Source organism: Rhyacophila brunnea, unplaced genomic scaffold (genome assembly GCF_057557595.1).
Source record: "Rhyacophila brunnea isolate RB1 unplaced genomic scaffold, BYU_Rbru_1.0 scaffold_7, whole genome shotgun sequence".
Taxonomy (NCBI): Eukaryota; Metazoa; Arthropoda; class Insecta; order Trichoptera; family Rhyacophilidae; genus Rhyacophila; species Rhyacophila brunnea.
Genome location: NW_028233339.1, coordinates 1220058 through 1237629, shown reverse-complemented (window position 1 = coordinate 1237629; position 17572 = coordinate 1220058). Strand labels below are relative to the sequence as shown.

Sequence of the window (17572 nt, the reverse complement as noted above, 5' to 3'; positions counted from 1 at the left end):
TTACTAATTATGTACTACGCGATTCACGGAGACTAGAGTAAAGACGTCTAAAAACTTCGTATGCAAATATTCATTGATGGGCATAAAATTTAATGACAAAAATTAATTATAGAAACTAAAGAAACAAGGTTAGGTGTGGAAAGTGAAAAACTTGTTAAAAAGCAGGACGAATATAGTCACGCAGTGGTTATCAGAATTACAGAAGACTCGAGAAAAGGTACACTTGAGGGCAGCTGGGTTCACGAGATGGTTCTACGGAACTTAGGTACCTATCTACATGACAGGGAAAAATATAATTTGAAGAATTGTTTATAATTATTATATTATCAAAAGAAGTCTTTGTAGTAAAAGTACCTAGCGCAATCATAGTTTTTATATCAGAAAATCATAAGTTTGTTGATTGTGAATTTAATAAGTATCTATTGTAAGGTGAATTTTTAACTCACTAATGCGCATTGTGCAATTGACGAATCACGCAATTCTCTTGTTACGTACGTAGGTACTCTTTCTTTCTTATAAACACCTTTATATCGCGCACGATTATTATTTGGACTTCCTACCATTTGTAATTTGTACGAACAGCAGGTATTTACTTACTTACCTATCTACTCTCACGGAAAAAAAACAATAACAAAAGTATCATTATTTAACTAGGTACATCGGCTCCAAATATAACGGGAAACCGTTGGTATTGGCATGTCTGTCTGTGCGAGCCATTCCGCGCCGTAGCTCTGTGTTATTGCACGGATAGAATGAGTGGGAGGGATTGTAGCCCCCTTCTCTTTCCTCTGGCCCCTCATGGCCGGGCAATGAACCTAGGCCCTTCGGTCGGCTCCAGCCAACACACAAACGAGTCAAGTCGTGGTACCTACTTTATTATTTACAGGTAGATGGATACTTAGCAGGATGGACATTGAAGCGCGTGCAAAAATGTAACGTACCGGGAAAATATGTATTAAGTTAATAATTAAAAATCGCCTGAAAGAAAAGAATTTGAGATAAAAAATCGTCACGAAATATTAATATAAAGTATCAGGGCAATATAAAGTTCGAGGAGGTATTCGATTTGAATGCAATGAACCAAAAATAAATAAAGACAATGTTTTAAATATACTCGTAGAACATTGGAAGTAAGTTCTTAATATGAATTTCCCGGCTTAAATTAATAATATAACACAAATGCTAATGTTGGTAACAAAAACGGTGTGATATGAAGAGGATAGAGGATCCTAGTCCTAAAAACACAAAAGTCATAAATTTAATATTCTACGATTTTCTTAAAATTCATGTTTTATTTGTTGGTACTTCTGATTTTATTCAAATGTGTTAAAATATCTAGTCGTTAATTACCATTTTAATTGTCGTTATTACGTTTTACTTCTGCCGTGCGTGGTGATCACATAAAATAAATATACACGATAAAGGCCGATCAGTCTACTTATGCGATTTGTGATTTTTAATGTCGCGAATAAAATTAGCAAACGAATGGGATCAAAGATCTCTGGGTAACAAAGAATCTTTTTAGGTTAAATGGTCTGATAAGACCACGTCATAATCTACGTATGGAAACGATAAGTAGTGAATTAAATAATGCAAAAAATTGTCATGTGTTATTTAAAAAAATGAGATTATGTCAAATTCATAGATAATAAATATTTAAGTAGTTCATTCTAATCTTCAGTAGAATTGCTCAAAATATGAATCGTATTATTTTACTATTTTAGTCTATTCTATTCTCTGTATCATCTGCATATTATTTTGTAGTCATGGTTTTTTTTTTGAATCGTCGAGACCTCGTTTTGTTTCCCAGTACTCGGATGATTCACGATAATTATTACACTGCTACTAGAGAATTAAATCTGACCAATAATGAATAAGGGGAAGATTCTTTGGGTTCAATGACATTTTATCCAGTTCACCCATCCTCTAATTGACTCATAAGCTGAATAGAAGTAACTGATCATTTTTCGAAGACTTAAATGATTCGTTCTATGAGTCCAATCGTGTTAGTGATTCATTATTATTGTGATCGACGATCAGCGTTATGTAGGTGGCAATTTTTTTGGTTCAATGACTTCTTATCCTGATGGCCCACATAGCGAATCAGTCACATAAGATGGGCCGCTGAGAAATCATTGAGAATCAAGTGGAAATATTATCCACGATTATATAAATCGAGTTGACGAACGAAATGTGGGCTGCTGACCCGTTTTCAGGTCTTAGCCCTAGCTGACGAACATTCGCGTACATCACTGAACAACAGAATATTGCAGTCACATGTTCACTGGATTTAAATCAATCATTCGCTGTTGCACAATTTCTATTTTGAAGCGCTATTTATTTTGCATTTTAAAACATTTTAAAATTCTATTGAATTAATTTTTAATGTAAATTTAAAACACTGTAATAGGTATGGATAATTCTTACATTTCATCAAATTTCTCAGACATTTTTATCAATTCATTTTACAATACATCCGTAAATAAACTGACATATTATTCTGCATTAAGTCGACTTATTATTATCAGTCATTGCACCTTATTTTTTACTATCATTTATTCTTATCAAAGTGACCCAGAATTTAAATAGGTACCTAAGTCATAAAGTGTCTATATAATACTTGTCTAAAAGTGTATTTATATGTCGCAAGAATTTGAATTAAATAGTAATTTAATCATATTAAAATATTACCAAAACAGAATTTATATAATTTATAACTTAGGTTTTACTTATTCTTTTTGCCATGTTTAAATGCGTGGTAAATATTATTTTTCCTGTTGTTACCAAATCAACCACGCTAGTAAGTGCTATAATAATAAAAATTCGTAAAGAACACCCTGGGTAGTTCAAGTACGTTGCCTGCAAGTTTCGGAGATGTATGTAAATTATTGTGTTTCTTTTAAGAGTAAAATAAATTACCTTCTCATTGCGACTCGATATAGAACAGTGATTTAATTTTTTTACGTGTAATTTGAAAGTTTTTTTGTTGCTGTTATTTTTATATTCATGAATCATTAATTCTATTGGAGTCATAAGTACATAATGAATGAATACTATGCTATGTTATAATTTGGGGGTTTTAAATAATAATTGTCGCTCGTAAAATAAATAAATCGTTCGGATAGTAAATTTGTAAAAACGCATGAATGAGTTGTAGCGGGCGGTTGTATCAGGGCAGCAAGGAGCGCAGGAGGTAGGAGGTACGGAGCGCTGCACGAACCAGAGTTGTGCAACGCCGCTCTGTTGTCTATGTCGGTCGTCGACCTTTGTGAGTCGATGACCGATTAAACGGCCGGGCCATTCGGGATACCCTCTCGCCTCCTGTCGCCCCGCTCTCCAGAATGGTGCTCAAACTAGTGGGTCACTTGCCTTCTTATGAATTATTTATGGTAAACCGCATCCTGATGCTTCTGATCCCCTAATACTTAAGGAAAATTTCACATTATTCTTTCAAAGTGTTTAACAAACTTATATTTTTTTGTTACAGTATTATCTACAATTTAAAAATTATTACCATCCACGTATCTCAGTATTATGTAGTTAATGACTACTACAAAAAATATATCAAGAGTTAGGGGTTATAACTAGGTAGCATGCGAGAATCAACTGATATTTTTTTTATTTGATAGCGAAGTAACTACGATTTTGGTATTATTATTTAATTTATCTTACTTTATAGCTATAGAAAAATTAATATTCTCATTGTTGGCTTATAAAAAAAATATTATAGGCGATGGCATCTTGCTTTGGTTGCTTACTTTGCCTAATGTTATTTGTGAATGTTTTTCATTGTTATTTTAAATTTTTATTTTTAACACATCTAATTAAAAAAAATAATACCCTCAGTGCGGACCTGACAAAAAAATGCCAAGCAAAAATGTGAGTTTTGCTAATGCTACACATGCAATGATTTTTGTGATATTTAGCTTTACTCTTTATATAAGAAGGTTTGGTTTAACACAATCACTGCTGACCTGTTAATTAATATTCAAGTACCACATTTAAATATCATGTTAATTATATCTAATGGCCAGGTAATGCAAACGCGCCAGTCACGTTGTTAGCAATCAATTTCCATATTTTTTAATAATTGTGATTGTCAAAGTTATGGAAAATCGGTTTATCTTGAATGATTGACACCTAGTTACTTCACCCGTACGGTCAGTTAGTCATTTCGTTAGCCGTTTGCAAATAACAGTTAAAATTTTCCTAGTTATTAAAATCGGATTGTGCATAATAATTGGTAACGTGCACTCAATCCAGTATCCTTGGTGGATTATTCAAAGCGGCGCGATGTCACAACTCACAACCGACACATCGCAGCCGCACCTGCGCTGCGACCGTGTGACGCAACGCTCGCGTCGCCGAATTCGCTCGATCGTTCGCACGACCCAAAAAAATAGTTTCGTTATCTGTGTTTTTTGATTCGCCACCCATCCTTGTTTCGTAGAATTCAATGAAAATGATAACGATGACACAATAAAGTAAGTAGATAATAAGAGTTAACTTATGAATATTGCACCAATTTTTTTCGAATGGCAACCGATCGTAGGTACCTTGATTTAAAATTCTTCTGTATGTGTGCAAAGAAGATTGGCCCATGTCGAGCACGTTGAAGTAAACCTATATATTATATGTTCTTCATTCAGCCTTTAAACGTCCACTGCTGGATAAGTGAATAAGGGTCTCCCATTTCTAAACATAGCGTCTGTCGTGTGCCTTTTGTCCTTCTTAATATTAAAAAGCCTTCCAACACTCATTGAAAGTCGTTTTATTGTGTTAACTGTCAAGTCATGATGGAACTGCATTGTATTATTTATTAATTTCATAAAACGCAAAAAAAATTAGCACTTATTCCACTTTTATTACCTGTTTAATAAATTTGGACCGGTTTCATCCGTCTCAAAGAGACATTTTCAACTGAATGATTATTATAAAATTGATTTACCAAAAAGGAGGCACAAATAATCTACCAATACATAGCATTATCTATCCAATAGTACTTTGTCACCGTCCAAATTTATTAAATAATAAAAGTGGAATAAGAACTTACTAAAATAATGCGTTTTATTAAATTAATCAACAATACTCATTGAAAGCATAAAGGAAGTTTTTTTTGTAATACAAGGAACAACAATTTATTACCTATTGAAAATATTTAAACGCAAAAAACAGTAGATATTTTATACCTTCATTAGAATAAAACGTCAAAAAATGCTATACATAATAATATTATCTTTTGGCACTGGTTAAATCACACTAAACCGGGAAATCACCACCAAGTAATTAATTTATTAGAAGAAGTCAGTATACCTAGTCGGTCAGAGTCAGTTAGAGTTAAAACAAAAAAACCTCATCGTCTCTTTGTTTAAAACAATATGTTAAAATAGTAAGCTTATAATATGTATTTATACTCCATATTGTACGATGTAATTAACCATATGCTTGGAATTCAGAGACATAATGTTGGCTGATAATAATTTAAATTGTTGCATATTGTGGAGCTTGTGTGCGCTCGTTCCTGTTTCAAGAATTTCGTTGAAAACAGTCACAGCATAACTTCACAAGTTGAACTGAAAAAAGTGTGCCATATTACGCTAGCCGGTGAGTGGGGTCGACGAACCGCGTTTACCTTCAGTGCGAAGTCGTTTCAGCTCAGTGAGACATGGTCGACCGGACTCGCTCTTCCAATTCGGTCCAAAGGGCGATGCATTGTCGAGATTATAAGGACTCTGTGAAGCAATTTTCCATCGGACGTTATCTTATATGACTCTTATGTCTTCCTGGAAAAGTATTTTTGCAAAATGATATCTCTCGCGGTGCGGCGCGGGGGAGCGCGGTGTGACACTCTCACTTTCCCTCGGTGGGGCTTTGCAGTTCAGCGGCCTGCAAGTAGGCCACGGGGCCTCGGCCCCCGTGCCCCCCGCTCTCCGCTTCGCCCCCTTCTGCCCGTTTGACGTCGCGGGAGCTATGAACTCGCAGTTCACGTTAACGTTTCGCATCGAGTGGACGTTCTTCCACCGCTCTGCACTCTCAGTCGGTCAGTTTGACGTGAGACTTCAACCGAGCAAGTCGTCTGTGTTACACTCTGCTACGCTAAAAAAACTTGTGTTTATTTGAACGATAGTAATGACATACGGATCTTGTGATTTGTGATGTTTTGTTCGACGCATAGTTTTCTGAGACAATACTAATTAAATAACTCTATTGTTATTGTGATGTTTTGATCGACGTTGTTCATAGTCAAATATAGAAAAATTAGCAAAATGGGTTGCGTTTATAATAACGAAGAGCATTCAGCGCCGCAGGGCGACATGCTTACAAAAAAATCGGACCTGTTGAAAAAGACCCACAGTGTGCTCGTACAAATGTTAGAATCGAAACCCTTATTCGACGGCACCCAAGTGGAGAGCCTGTCTAGTGATTCCGGGTGCGATAGTGACTCGGGGGGCGAAGCCTCCTGTCGCTGCGCGCCCGCTTCTGATTCGGAAATGAGCGACTGTGCTGACAATGATGATGATTCGCAGGGCTTCTTCAGGCGGTCCATCCAGCAGAAGATCCAGTACAGACCGTGCACCAAGAACCAGCAGTGCTCCATCCTGCGCATCAACCGGAACCGATGCCAGTACTGCCGCCTCAAGAAGTGCATCGCCGTCGGCATGAGCAGAGATGGTGAGTTCACTCTCTTGTTTTTTTAATGTTTACTCTATTTTTCTATTTTTAATTTAACTATATAATATTACCATATTTTTTACTCGTTTAACGTTGGGGAATAATAATTAGTTCACCATTTAAAATAATCCTATAAGAAAATTTCTAATAATGTATTCAGGCAATTAGGGTTTTTGCAATGTCGTTCGCAAATTGTATTCCGCGAGGGTGCTAAAGGGAAGTATCCTATCAATCAACTCAACAAAAGCCAGTGACGTTGAATAATTGACGAGTGACAGTGGATGTGGTGGGTATCAGCAGTTCAGTCGGAAGGCGGGGGCGGGGTGTATTGGATGTGAAGCAGGTTGTGGCGCATGCGCGGTGGAGGCCGACGGTCATCCACCCCGACGACCCTTAAACCATCCGACCAACCTGGTCTGACACAAAACCCTGCCGTGGCCTGAACCGAATGCGACCTCGCGTACTCAACCCGCCTGCCTAGGGTTTATCGAGCCAGCACTTTGTGTTGCAGCTAACGTCTGCAGGAATTTCACACATTCAGCAACAACTTATTGCCCTCAATAAAGCATCGGCAACCAACCCCTTTTGTCTAATTCAAAATGTATTTATTATGTTTTACATCCACAAATAACCCACGTTGGATATTCCAATTAAATGATTATTTTCTTATATTTTTAATTTTATCTGCCCTCACAAATTTTATCCCAGCGTTTGCTGCAAATTCAATAATTTTGCGTATGTTAATCAACAGATTGAATAAATAAATGGCTGGCAATCATTCCATTATAAAGTATGATTAGATAAATAGGTATAGCAGATGAAAAAAAAATACTCATATTTCTGAAGCTTATTCATTTCTATCAAATTTATTGATATTAATGGATATTTTAAAAATATTATACAATACGTAGGTAGGACGTAGTTAATTAATTTGTATAATGTTTTGTTCCCGAAAATCATCAAAATAATATACTATACAACTATACAACATAATATACAAAATAATAAAATAAATAATTTTACGTAGGTAGTAATAGTGACAAATAAGTAATAAATAATCCATGCGTTATTTAAATGAATCTGATTTATTTGCTACGCGTGGTGCTACGGCCTACGGGTCTACGTCACGCTACGACCTACGGATCTCTACGCCACGCTACGGCCTACGGCGTGCTACGCTCTCGTAGTATGAATGACTTAACTAGCCACCTGATTTTCTATCATACAATCCGTCTCTTATTATTTATTCCGCAGTCTAACTACTTCGTATGACCGTCGACAGCAGGGTAGCATATCAATTAGTTAGAAGTTAACTAATATTATTATAAACATTAAATTACCTAATGTATCATACATTTAATGATTAATATTAATGAATTTTCTGTGAGGGAGTGTGTAAACTAAATTTTCTTGTACAGACGATAATTATAATCTGTGTTCTTAATATGTTCATATTTTTCATTTTTATCCGTGATATTAACATTTTTGTTATAAAGAAAGCTTTCCTCTTAGTTCTTGTTGATTTGACAATATTAATGCAATAGTTTGTATTTATTTTAAATAATCAAAATCACTATAGGTAGGTATATCGTCATTTGTAATATTGAATACATAAATAAAAGTTCCAAGTAGGTAGATGCATATTCTTTTTTAATGAATAAGTAGCGTTTATGTTTCTAATGCAGATAATGATTATAAAAATAATTGCATGTTGGCAATTTGCTCAATCTATTTGGGCGCCCATACACTGAAATAAACAACAAAATATGCGATTTATGCAACATTAGAGTAGTAAATATTTCAATATGAATGAATATATTTAAAAAGTGTTTAATAATTGATATTATGTATTTATTGTTATTAAATTAGCCCACACGTATATTTCGCGTCATTGTTATTAGATCATAATAAAGTACACAGTTCTGATACATTGATACTACTCCGTTCAGGGCTGTACGACTCGCAGTCCGCGGTCCCCGTCTCTGAAGGCTGTCACAGTAGTCGTCGGGGGGTTTTGGACCGCGTGGGCCAGTAGTGTCAGGCGTGCGCGGTGAAGGGACCGCGGTTCGAAATAGAATCCGTGTTGAGGTCACCCACTCACTCGAAGCGCGCCCGATTAATAATTGCATATTTACACACTGTACCAGCGTCGCATTCGATCTCGCGCGCTCTTGTTTTCAATTCACTTTTCAATCCAAAATGTCTGTCTTCTCACCACATTTGCAGGTTCGATAAGAGACAATAACAAAATCAATAACAATTGTTTACAAATGACTAGAGATATTTCTTTCTATAGCCGAGACGTAAACTAAGCAATATCCAAACTATCTTATATGATTTAAATTAGGATACAAATGTATATATTTATCAATATTCATCGCTGAATGAACGAATAGGGTACGAAATAATAATTGAATTTCATTAATTTACCCCAGTCTACCGTAGTCCAGATTTTAGCAATTAAAATAATTCGTCCAATAGGTATGCGATCAAACAATCTCAAGTCAGAATGAATAGCAAGCAACTAGTAAAATAATAAGTACATAAAGATAAACAGTAAAATTATGATTACCTATTTATTTATAAAATAATACGATACATTCTGTAGTAAACTCAGTAGGTATTATTACATTTTTAGTCGGAATTAAATGATACTGTTTATACAAAAATCTATGATTAAGTACAACACTTACATTTTTCTCATTATAAACAGAGTGACTGCAATACCCACGATGGCCGCGCGGCTAAAGCGTCGGCCTATAGCGTCGTGGGTCCCAGGTTCGAATCCTGGGTCTGGCAAGTACACATATTGTTTTTTCAATTTGTGTAGGTATCAATCAGAGTATATGGACCTAATAGGTTCGGCAAGTGGCTGTCATCCATTTGTAGTAAAAACAAAAATCTGTTTATGATCCTATTGGGATCAGACATGGTCGAAAGAAAAACATGTCTTCAAATACGATCATATTATTTTAGTAGTTTGGATTTATAACAACAAAAGTACTCTCAAAATCTTTAAATTTTCATTACCAAAGATCACAGGTTTATCTCCCACGGAAATTGGAAAATTCCTATACTGATGAGTGTATGGTTTTTATGATTTTGACTTACCAGTAGGATCTTTGATGTATAACGATTCTTTAATATATTTTTAGTAGCTACTAGCTATATTGTGTTTCTATGAATTGTTATTTTATATCAGTCACGTAGATTTGTTCAATGATCGCGCTACAAAATATGCCGTTCGCTGCTTGCTCTGTGTCACTCATTCCTTGGCCACAGGGCCACCGTCAAGCATTGAACCCAATATCTGGCACACCGACCGACCGCGGCCCTCTTCACTCAGACACTTTTACATTGTTTACCTCTCCCTCGTTCGCTAGAACCGAGCCGCTCCGTCTCCCTCTCCCGCTCGCGGCCGTACGTCGGTTAGCTCGCTCTCAATGGCGGCATAGTTTGCTCAGACCGTTGGTTTTTGTACTAATATCTACGACCCGTGAATAATGAAAATAGATAATGAAAAAATATATATTTGGTCTTGTTACGGCATCGTGATTCGACTTCAAGAACGCACTGTTTGTGGACAATGACGAAAATCACGTACGATTATAATGTATTTTACAAACGAGATGTATCACAATGGCCAACGCAAAGTAATATCGGCAAATTACTAAATTTGTCACCGAATTACCTACATTTTATTTACAAATGTTTTCAGATTCTCAACGTAATGACTTACCCACGGTAATATAAATTTTTAAGGACACATCAAGCTTTCCAATTGTTGTGGATTAATGCGAAAACTGTCCCAACATATTTTAAACATGATCTATTTTTCTCTATATTTAATTTCATATGTTACGTAAACATACTGTAATAGAATTAAAAATTTAAATCAAAAACTTGCTATCAGTTTTTCGTATTCGCTGTAATAATTTGCACGAGCCATTTTTTTATTAATGCATAATATTTCATTTTTAGTTTATGCTTATCTGCACCATTTGATGGATGGATAATATTATAAGAAACAATTTAATCTGTCGTGGAGAGGAGGTGGTCCATGGTAATTTTATCAGCGAGACCAGCCCATTGCACAATACTCCTCGTCCGCCTTGTACGTTGCTGTCATTGCTGGTGACGCAAGGCGCGTCATCTGCCTCACTTGCTGTCCAGCGCTTCATATAATAATGTTGTCAGTTTCACCTGTCAACGTCACAAAATGTGAAATCGCGGAGCCCCGATATATTATTATTTATATTTTTCATTACATAAACAATTTAAAACAAAATTTTATTTAAACAATAATTAAAGAATGCGTTTGTTTGTATTATTGAATTAAAATCGTCTGAAAGAAAGGAATGTGAGACCAACATTCGTCACGAAATATCATATTAATAATATATAAGTTATCAGGCAGCAATACTATTCGAGGAGGTATTCGATTCGAACGTAGATAACCGAACCAGAATAGGTACAATAAAGACACATTTTAAATATAGAACATTCGAAACAAGTGAAATCAACTTTTTTGAATGTTTAATGAATTGATTGAGTAGGTATAACACAAAATTGTGTTTAACCACTTACTTCTTAATCAATATTATTGGGCGCCACTTGCTACCACAGTACATCTTGTGTCTTATTTATTTATCTCTTTTACACTTGACTCAACCAGAAGTAGGAGAAGGTTCACAAAAAAATAACTTATAATAAAAGAATATAATATATCTGACTAAGAGTAGATGGTCGAAAAAATAATTACCTTTAGAAAAATTAATGAATAAAATTGAGAGTTTTCTGTTCTCATATTGTGGTAGATGGAATAAATTATTGGGTATTAATTTTGTTTTATTTAAATAATTGTCTCTGATTAAGAATATTATTTTTCGAGATATCAGGGCAGCATAGCAGAAATGCGTCACGTAGGTGTTGAGGTGTATATGTTTTTCTTCGGGCGAGCCGCCTAGTATTAATTCGCATCGGGGCATGCAGCGTCAACGAGAATAAACTGGAAATGTAGATCACAGCGTACGAATTTCGGCATAAAATCCTTCGGCGCGTTCCATATTGCTCGCAGAGAGCGCTGACCCCTTCGCTGACTGACCCACTTGGGTATTTAGTTAAGTCAGTCGGCCAGACCCCGGGCTGCTTCGTACCATACGAATAATAACGCATTTCGCCTCGATTTCGAGCCACCTCAATACCTGAATTGAGATCAAATTATATTAGTACACTCAATATTGTGTGTAAAGCTGTCTACTCGCGTAGTAAAAATGGCTGACAAACAACAAAGGCGTGTATGTTTTTGTTTCTTGCTAATCTACGCGCGAAATGACGTCAAATAAATAACCAAAAATGTATATGTAATCGATAAAATAGTTAATGAAAAATATTAATGTCTTTAGGGACTAATAAAATTATATTCTTAAAACCATTATTACCATCTGTGTATATTTTTTATAAGTTTGAGGTATGATTGCTTCTACAAAAAATAATTACACACTATTTTTTTTCGACTATGTCCGATCCTAATAGGATCATATGGGCCTCCACAGAGTGAAGGTTTTGTATTAACAGATTTTGTTTTTTTTTTTTTTACGAGAAATGGATGTTAGCCACTTGCTCAACCCATCGGGTCCATACTCTGGCTCATACACACGCGCGGCTTAAGCGTTGGCCTTTGGCGTCGTGGCTCCCAGGTTCGAATCCTGAGTTTGGAAAGTACACAATATTAGAACTAGATACTTTGTTTTTTGATGGCAGGAATGCAGAATGTCAATAATTTATTGATAAATAATTCGTGTTGCATGAAACAGAGTCAAAGCGATTTTCCGATCAAGGATTTGCATGATTTTTATTATCTTTTAAAATGATATTAGTATTTCCATTTTGTTTGATTTATCCGAACGTGAGCCTCGGTCCCAATCGTAGCGACTTCGCGAGGTTGATTCAAATTCGAAGCGGGAATTTTAAATCGCGGCCCGCACGCACACCAACCTCACCGACTGTTCGGCTAGGTTACGCAAGCCGCGGTTGTGCGAGCGAGAGGTCCGACCTGTCGCCGTCCCTCTCGCCGGCAGTGTGAGTGACTCGTAAACGGGCCACGGCGGGTCATTCACTCCTCTCGCGGCTCGCCGTAACCTACATACGATTATGAACCTAATCGACATTGCGGTGTCTAACATTTTAGAGGCTATGTTCCGCCGGGGTCGAAAGCGTCGCTTGCGATTCCGAGCGCTTCGGCCCCGAGCCGACCTACTTTCCGGAGCTATTTTGTCCTCGCGTAATTTGTTGTTATAGAATTATTTATTTATTATATTATAGAGGTTGGTCTTTTTATCGTCAGTCTTCTTTCTGAACACTATGTCTTCGGATTTAGCGATCACAATAACGGCTATAAAACGCGAATATCTATGGTATGTAGGTATACTAGACTTATATGTCAAAGTACCCACATTATTGTGATCCAAAGTAGGTATATTGTCATAGGTACAAACGAAACAATGTCACCTAATTTTACCATTTTATTTAAATACAATAAAACAGTGATAATTAGTTCAAACAAAATAATTAAACTAAAACTTATTGAGGAAGAAATGAAAATCAACCTTTTTTGACAAAATTTAATTATACGAGGCAATAATTCTAAATACTATATCAAAATCAAATAATATCGTTGGTGCTTGTTTGTGACGTCACAATGTCTACACCCCCTGATCTGATTTCCACAAATTATCACATTATATCAGACCCCCCCTATTTTTTATATAATTATATTTGGATGCGAAAATAATTAATTTTACAATAAAATAGTGCCGAGATTGCTAATATGGCGAGACTAAAAATTATGTTCTTTTTTCAAATCGTTCTATAAAGTTGCTAATTTTGTAACCAAACGCCCTTTTTGCTTTGCATTGTCGATACGATAAACGTCTTATTAGTGTATCCAAGAAATTATGTTCCTTTTTCAAATGGTTCTATAGGTAGTATATTATAAATTTGCTAATTTTGTAACTAAACGCCATTTTGCTTTGCATTGTCGATACGATAAACGTCCTATTAGTATATCCAAGCATTGCATATTGGTATTAATTTTGTTCGCGTAAATTGATATTGATAGGTTTATTGGTCTTTAGTCTGAGCGGCTCGCAGCAAATTCCTCCGGAAGGTCGCGGTGTTTTGCAACTGTTGCAGTGGGTAGGCCGGGGAAAATGAGTACACGGTCTCTCCTCTGGACGCGTTATTGCATTCTCAATGCGAGAACTAGCCGACCGCGTCGATCGCTTGATTTTACTGAGCATTGATTTACGTATACCTACTCCAAAAGATGATAATATTATCTCTCTGTCAAGTTACAATATTAACACATTCATTAATTTCGATTTCAGCTGTATTATTTTTCTACGGAAGAATGTCTGTATTACAATTTTATTGAAGTTGTATTAATTGCATTAAATTCTTTTGCTTGGTATCTTGACAATTTAAATGTATTTAATAATAACAGCGAAATATGGAATTTTCTCACGAATTGTGGTTCCACAAATTAAAACAGGTGTATTTCTAAATAACATTATAATTTAAATCATTCAAGAAGTCAGTTGATTTTCTTCGTCATCATCATCAGCGCGGTTGATCGGATGCTTGATGAAAATAATTCACCCCAGGTCTTTTTACTCAGTTCGTAAATCCAGCGGGCTTTAATGTCCTTTGAATATTACTGCATTTGTATTTGTTCAGCGGTTATCCACTTACTGAGTGACACGTCTGACCGATAGCTATTTGATCAGCTTGGCGATCTCTTCCTCTTCTCTGCCTCCTTACTTTATTTTGTGATATTTCCGTGTTATTCTCAACATGCACATTACGCTATTTCATGCCACGTTACGCTCCTTGTAGTTTTTGTTTTTCTCTTCGTTATAATCTTGAACAAAGTTTACTTTCTAATGGATAAAATAAGGTTTTTTTTTTTACTATAGTTGATAGTTAAATGTAGTGAGTATAATATGTTTGCAAATTGACGGCGTTTTCTAAAAATTTGGGCGATGCGCGAGTTTTTTTCGCAACACGTCCTTGTGCCCGCGTTGGAGCGCTACTCTCTTTCTCCTTTCGTCTTGTCCGTCCAATAAAATTCGCCAAGCGACATGAATCGTCTCGCAATAATAAAATAATTTAATGGCTGGCGGTAAACAATATTAGCAGACTGGAAAGGCAGCACTGCCACCACTTGGACGCTTTGGCACTCCGAGTGCGATGAACTCTGCCGAAAAATAGGCCGAAATTCGTGCGACTGTGTGCGCGCTCGTTGCATGCTCACCCACACTGATGTAGCAAGCTGCTCGCATGAAATAATAATATGAGGATTGCGAATTTGTGACGCACGCGATAAGAGAAAGAATCATAATGTAACAAAACATATAATAATCATTCATTATTTTTCACGTATGAGCCGATATATCGTTTCACCGACCAATATATTCAATAATTTCTTCTGCCAATAAAAGCTAAACCAATCAGTGTTTCCAACCGTACTACAAGTACAATACTACAATTTTGATTCGGCGAAAAATGTAAAATACCAAATTTTTTACGCCTTTGTACTATAATCAGCATAGAAAAAGATAGCAACACTGATACCCATCCAACTAGCCCATATAACTAAGTCTGTAACTCATATTATTTGCACAATTCTATTACAAGTTTGAACAATCGTATCTCTTGAATTCATACGAGTTCCAGTATGAAATTGTTCTGTGATTACAAGTACACACGTATCTTTTCACCATTAAAAGAATGTGAAAATCTTCTGTACACCTATAACCTATTTAGCTATAAAAAGATAACACCATGACTTCTTCAAGATTTTTCGCTCTAGGTACAGAAGGATACCTATTACACAATTCGCATTATAATTTACGATGTACGAAGTTATCAAATTGCAGATGAATTGTTATAGATGATACCTGGGTACCATTTCACCGAACATGAAAAAGAAAAACTTTAAAGGCGACGTTGTATTTCATAAAACGTTCCTTGATTTATTAGATTATGTATTTTGCGTTCTAAATTTCAACGTCACATGCTAATCAAGATGCTAAGATGCAAGAATGAATCGACCATCTTTACCTTAGTTATATTTTTATAATATGTGTGTGTATTGTAAGTGTGAGTATTGCTTTAGTTAATCGTAACTTTCGTAACATCTCCGCTTGTGAATGAGCCGTATTATATTGTAGCTCGATGAAAGTGAATTCTTAAATAATCTTTGCATGACGTTATACAAACTCGGTTTGACCGCATCGCACGCCGTCTGCATACGGATGTAAACTTGAAAGTAGGATAGCAAAATAAATTATTGGATCTCTGCATGTAATATTATGCGATGTGGGCCGAGCTTATGAAATTTCGCCGATTCGTGCGAGGCGAAAAATAAAAGTCTGTAGGTACGTAGTGTTGTATATCTATTGTCTTATCAACGCCTTCTAACCTAACCTAGTTTTCTTTCCGAAAATAAACTAAGCTAGAAGCTAAGCTACTCATGATTAGTATATAGATACGTTAGAGCGATTTTCATTACTTTAGTAGGATGGAGAAAAGATAATGGATACAAATTTACTACCCATATACATATATAATCGTATGAAGTTGCCCCCGTTTACTCTTTTATTAATTTCAGTATCTACCTTAAATACAAATGGGATACATGACATACCCATAATAATATTATGTTGTGTGACTTATCAATGTCAAATTCTGAAAATACAAAGATTTGAATCATCTACAGACACACAAAATTCTTCCCACGATGACCGCGGGGCTTAAGCGTCTTCCTATAACGCCGTGGGTCCCAGGTTCGAATCCTGGGCCTGATAAGTACACATATTGTCTTTCAATTTGTGTATGAGTAGTATGGACCGAATAGGTTGAGCAAGTGGCTGACACCCATTTTTCGTTAAAACAAAATCTGTTAAAATACAAACCTCCACTCCGTTATTAGGATCGGACTTGCTGGACTCGAAAAAAATGTAATAATAAAAGTAGGTAGCCAAAATGTACAGGAACCCATGACCATGTATTATATTATTATTACTTAGTCATTTAGTAGCGAATAAAAACTAAAATCTGTAGTTCATCAATCGTGCTAAGTTAATAAGATTATTAATTCCATTTATCTCTTAATAGCAAAAAATAGGGAAGAGCGTGTTTGAGCGTAATGAGAGTGTTTTCGCATAGGACATTTTGGCGTAACATTTTTCTTATGATGAGTGAGATGACCGTTTAACACTCATAGGCTCGGGTGATGGATGCTAGTTGAACATTCATAACTCTGCAGATTTTATATTATTCAAATCTTAATGATAACAACAAATAATACCAACATATCGTGCGAATTATCGCAAGCAGCAGCGAGTCTTGTTTCGCAAGAGTGGCTTTGGTTTCCACGACCACGGCTGAACCACCTCTCCGGCGCCGGCGGTGAAGTAAGAGCCGAGAAGAAAGCAGCGAAAGTGGATGGGTAACGAACAGAGTGACTGAACTCGGTTCACCGCCGCTCGGAGAAAGTGGGACTCCTTTCTCTCGCTCGCTCGCCACTTCGACGAGCTGTTCGCTGTTTTGTAACCAAAGAGAAATTACACACGCTTTTTTTACTCGTCGCTGTTGTTGTTATTATATCTAAGCTGTTTTGTTTATGCGCCTATTACTAGAACTGAAAGTTTATAATGTACATACCTCCTATTATCATTGCTGCTGCAATGATAGCCGTCTGTCTATAAAGTAATGAAATAACGACAGCAGATATTATTAACTTGTAAGTACGTTATCCAATTTCTTTTCTTGGATAATCGTTTGCCATTCTAAGGTCATAGACACCGATCAAGTTTATAATGTAACCAATCTCTAA

The 17572-nt window shown here is 36.0% G+C and overlaps 1 protein-coding gene across 2 annotated transcripts in view; it reads left to right on the top strand.

Annotated features, from left to right (window-relative positions):
• Positions 1-17572, top strand: part of Eip75B (Ecdysone-induced protein 75B) — a 392248-nt gene that overhangs the window by 357448 nt on the left and 17228 nt on the right. For both annotated transcript variants that reach the window (XM_085957892.1, XM_085957893.1), the window contains exon 3: positions 6528-6672. In XM_085957892.1, coding sequence (XP_085814018.1) covers positions 6528-6672 — 145 coding nt within the window. The remainder of the gene's footprint in view (positions 1-6527; positions 6673-17572) is intronic.